The sequence below is a fragment of the Mesitornis unicolor genome, unplaced genomic scaffold (assembly GCF_000695765.1).
Source record: "Mesitornis unicolor isolate BGI_N332 unplaced genomic scaffold, ASM69576v1 scaffold32259, whole genome shotgun sequence".
Classification (NCBI taxonomy): Eukaryota; Metazoa; Chordata; class Aves; order Mesitornithiformes; family Mesitornithidae; genus Mesitornis; species Mesitornis unicolor.
The window spans coordinates 922-5,767 of NW_010205749.1; the positions used below are offsets into that span (position 1 = coordinate 922).

The following is a 4,846-nucleotide window of genomic DNA, read 5'->3' on the forward strand; positions in this document are numbered from 1 at the left end:
ATCTGAAATTGATTTTTAGCTAAAAATCTTAAGTTGAAATTTTGTGACTTCTAACTATATTCTAAAAATAAATAAAACCGTGTATACATGGTCTTAAAAACCTATTTGACTAATATAGCAGTGATAAAACTCTTTTGCATGATGAGTTACAAACACATAGTTCAAAAAACATTTTTGCCATTTTTTTCTTTAATGTTCTAGTTCCCCAGCCCTTAAACAACCTCACCCCAAGTATCTCATGCATTTTGTATATGATGTCTGTTGCATAAAGCAGATTTTATAATTTTTTAATGAATCTCTGTTTATGTCTCATCATTTTAGTTACAATACTGGTAGCATTGATCCTGTATTTAAAGCTTTTTATAATAGAGGGAGAAATCAAAACAAAAAAAAAGACCCTAGCCATAAAATAGAGATAAAGCCTCTAGATTTCTGGTCTGCTGTGTTTGTGAGATAGTAGCAAATTCTGTGTTGTTTTATTCTGTTCCAGCTGTTTACCTCTGCAAGCGGACAATGCAAAACAAAGCAAGGCTAGAGCTAGCAGACTACGAAGCTGTAAGTACCTGAGGAAAAACAAATTTCTCTCCTGGGCCTAACAAGCATATGAAATAATGTTAAATGTGAGAACTATAGGCATTATTTGTGAAAATGTATTAGTAATTCACTTTTGCCAGCATGTGGGTCTGACAGGGCTCATAAATGCTGTTTGAGAGACTAGTGAAGGCTAGCTGGGCAAAAGTGAGGATTTTAGTCCATCTCTAATCTCATTCTGCTCAGATCACCATGCCGGGATCAGTAACCATTCCCAAATCCCAGAGACACCAGCAATTGTACTCCACACTAAGATTTGAACAAAGGATCTTTGGCAACCATTTCAAAAGCATTTGGTAGCTGTTGAAATATGAATTTCATTCTTAAAAGTGCTGCTGGCCCTTGAGCCCATCAGTTCAACAAGAGGCAAACAGGGTCAAATCAGAGGCACTGCTCACTTCCTGGAAGTTGTGCCGTGCCCCAGGCAAGGTGAGATAATTTGGACCAGGAAGAGCTGGAAAAAGAGGGAATTTGATTAGCTCATGAGGATGGCACTCACTAAGGAGAGAGATGTCTTGAATTCCACCCCTATCCCCCCCAGAAAGTCCTGAAATTTTCAGGAAAGTGTAAAAATAAAATGCATTACTCGGCCTGGCTCTGTGCTGAAAGCTGTCCAGCTGTGCTCCTGTGACAGCAGGACAGGCAGCCAGGCCTGCCACAGCACCATGCTGACACGCTTTATTGCTTCTTCTGGCACAAGCTTGCTTTTCAGTGTACTGCACTGTGGGATGTGCATAATTTTACATTTACGTGCCTTAGAAAATTCACCTCCAGTATGCAATCCATGAGAGCCTTTACTGGTATTGGCAAGATCTCTTAAAAGTCTCCTCTCCACTCTTGCGTTTGTTATTTTCAGTAAGAATATCACAGAAGTGCATTTGTAATGCACAGAATTACAGTTAAAGCCACACTTTTTGTTAGGAAGTTTACAGACAATTTTCCCCTTAGTCTCTGTGAAATCAGTGCACGAAGGTAACAGGGGACTTCTTGGAGGAGGGTAAAACCTCAGCTTTCTCCAAGTTCACAGACTCCATAGTGCTGTCATCTAAACTGAAGGTGAGTGGAAAAGCTCTTTTACAGAGCCGTTAATGAAGCTGTTCCAACATCACTGGAGGACAGAATTTTGCTGATTTTACAAATATTCTTCTTCCTGTTATTATTAGTAGGCTGTAGCATATATACCTTTCCTGTACAGCAGTGAAGAATTATAATATACATTTTTAAAAAATGAGAATAGCTGTGGAGATCTTGCAAGATTCCTATACCACCAAAATATCGATAGCTTTTTATTTTAAATAAATTGATATACAGACAACATTGTTCAATGCAAACCATTTGCATAGATGACTCATGAGAATTGTCATGTGGATAATTTAGTATAAAAAGTACTGCTGTTATCTTTCAGTATTAGGTCCTTTCAAAACAAGAACATTTCTTTGTATTACTACAAAATTACTCAGCCAGCACCCAATATATAAACCCTTGTCATCAAAGTTTCAAAACTGAAATAGTTGGTGCATTCAAAAGTAGATAGATCTAATATTCCATCCTATTTGGTGTCAGGCAAAGACTTTGCATGAGATAAGTAAGGTGCTTTTACACTGGCACAGATATTATGACTTGTATTACATGTTAGGAGGATGGGGCAAGGCAAGGAGGGAAAGATGAGCTGAAAGCTATCAAATAGTAAATAACTTACAATCTAACCCACTAAAATTGTAATGTATTTTCAGGAGAGTTTGGCCAGGCTACAGCGAGCATTTGCTCGGAAATGGGAGTTTATTTTTATGCAAGCTGAAGCGCAAGCAAAGTAAGTTCCTGTGCAGATGAGTAGGTTTGGTTTTGCATGTTCAGTGAAGGCAGAAGGGGAGGGAAAAGTGACGGAACACTGCTTATGTTTAAAGTTACTGTTTCTTTTAAATATCCTATAACATTGACAGAGTGGACAAGAAGAGAGACAAGATAGAAAGGAAGATTCTGGACAGCCAGGAGCGAGCATTTTGGGATGTTCACCGGCCGGTGGTGAGTGCTGATGGGGCCACTCTGGCCAGGAGTGGGGCCACTGAGAAATACCAGTATCTGCTCAGCACTGGGGGAGCCTGGGGACGAGGAGAAGGGCTGTAGGGCTGCAGGGTGAGGCCTGCCTCCCTTTTTTGCAGGGTTTATAGATGATATCGTTCTACTACTGAAGACTGCAGATATGTGTACACTGTTCAGGGTTTTCAGGAAATAGATGTGTTGTGTCTGATTTCTTGAATCAGAAGGTAGCTGTCTTTGGCTATTACCATCTCAAAGGTTTCCCAGGGTATGAGTCACTCAACCAAAATTATCAGCAAAGCTATGAATACTTTCAAATAAATCTGACTTTTTTTTAATCTGCTTTTTTGCTTGCTAAGCCTTTCAACTTCACTCTGGTCATATTTCCAAGCTATTTTTAATGTACATAAAGGTTAGATATTGTTGGCTTTGAGCTGTGGGAGTCATACACTGTCTAAACAAGATTTATCTGAGTTCCTCGTCAAAAGCTATCTGAAACAAAATTTAAAGAAGAAAGGTTCTTACAAAATCAATTACCTTTGAGGGTGAAAATTTTGAGGAAGAATGTCAAATGTCACAAGACTTCCATTTAAACTGTGAGAACTCAATAATCACACTTTTTGATTTACTGCTGAATTTTATCCATTTCCCTTACCTACTGTTAAGCTTTCCTTTTCTGCGTACAGAGTTTGGTATGATTAGCAATGGCCCTAATGCAAAAAGATGCTTAACTAAAACTAATTATTCTGAGGAAGTAAAGTTAGGTGATGATACCCATAGAAGAGGTGAATATAGTGAGAAAGTCTCAAATAAAAAATTATAAACTTGGACATGGTCAACTTGCACTTGCAACTGTGGAATTGAAAGAGCAGTAGAAGTAGATCTTTAGGTAGGCTTTAGAACTTCAGGTCTAGAAAATAATTTGAAGTGAAGGATTCAAACCACAGGCATGTGATGCAAGAAGACTGAGAACATTACTGTCTAGCTACTGCCATAAAATAAGGACGCAGGACAGAAAATGATCTGCCATCTGACATTGATGGGAGCTACAAATAGAGGAGACACAGAAAGTTTCGATGGGCCTGAGAACTTTGAAGGTGCAGACAGCTCTTGTATTAGCTGCAGAAATGGATCTAAGGATTTTGAATCTAGGGATGAGATGCTATTTCCAGGTTTGGAAGAGAAAATGAATTGTCGAAGTTTCAAGTGAAGATATAGGCAGTCAATAAGGAGAGAATTAAAGGAACCAGGACAAGAGGACACTGAATCTGATTAAGAGCTTTGGCTGAACTGTGGATAAATCTGCCTTGTCCAGCAGATGTTTTTAATCTGGCTGTAGACATACCTAGGAAATATCAGAGGCAAAGGACTGGCTTGCAGTCAGCAATGCAGGCTCCTGACTTTAGGAGCTATAAATAGAAGAAAGGTTCATACTTTGGTTAACCAGCTCCTCTCAATAGTTGGTGAAATACTTATTTTGAAAACAGTGTTATGAATTTACTCTCACAGTAAAAGTCAGAAGCGTCTATTAAAAAGAACAAAAAATTAAAGAGGAACAGACTGAGAAGAGGAAGGTGATGCTAGAGTTAATTGCAATTTCTAATGGCTTTTCAAGCCCTGCAAAAGCCCACTAGAAACTCAGAGAAATGTTGCTGCAACCCTAGAGAGCTAATTTTGGAAAACTAGGTAATGTTTGGATAAGAATCTGGGGTTAATGCTTATTTTTATTTACAGATTTACACCTTTTGATAAAGATCAGGAGGCTAGGGGTGGTGACAATATGTTTCAGAATCCACCATAATTTAATTATTTTACTAAAAATTAATTTTGAGAATGAAATATTTGCTGGTTTTGTTTTGGGTTGTGTTTTTTTTTTTTTAGATGAGTAAATAAACATGTTCCAGGGTTTTGGTTTGTTGGGTTGTTTTGTTTGTTTGATTTTGGGTTTTTTTGTTTGTTTGATGTTGGGGTGTTTTTTGTTTGTTGTGGGTTTTCTTTGTTGTTGTGGGGGTTGTTTCGTTTTGTTTTGTTTTCTTCCAGATACCTTGGTCCCTAGTTGCTTTATTTCTTACCTACCTGGCTTGTACAGAACCTTTACATATGGAATATAATCTATGAATCTATTAAATCTACATTTTATTTCAAAAAAAGATACTTCAAGGTGATGAAAGGGATAGAAGAGGGAAGTGACCCATCAGTCCAAAAGGATGGTTCAGCA

General features: G+C 38.0%; 1 protein-coding gene across 1 annotated transcript in view; it reads left to right on the plus strand.

The window, feature by feature from the left end:
* Window positions 1–490: 490 nt before the first annotated feature.
* RGS7 (regulator of G-protein signaling 7) overlaps window positions 491–4,846 on the plus strand; it is a gene marked incomplete at its 5' end in the record, with an annotated part of 20,240 nt that continues 15,884 nt past the window's right edge. The window contains 3 exons of the mRNA XM_010191520.1: window positions 491–555; window positions 2,325–2,401; window positions 2,532–2,613. Coding sequence (XP_010189822.1) covers window positions 491–555; window positions 2,325–2,401; window positions 2,532–2,613 — 224 coding nt within the window. The remainder of the gene's footprint in view (window positions 556–2,324; window positions 2,402–2,531; window positions 2,614–4,846) is intronic.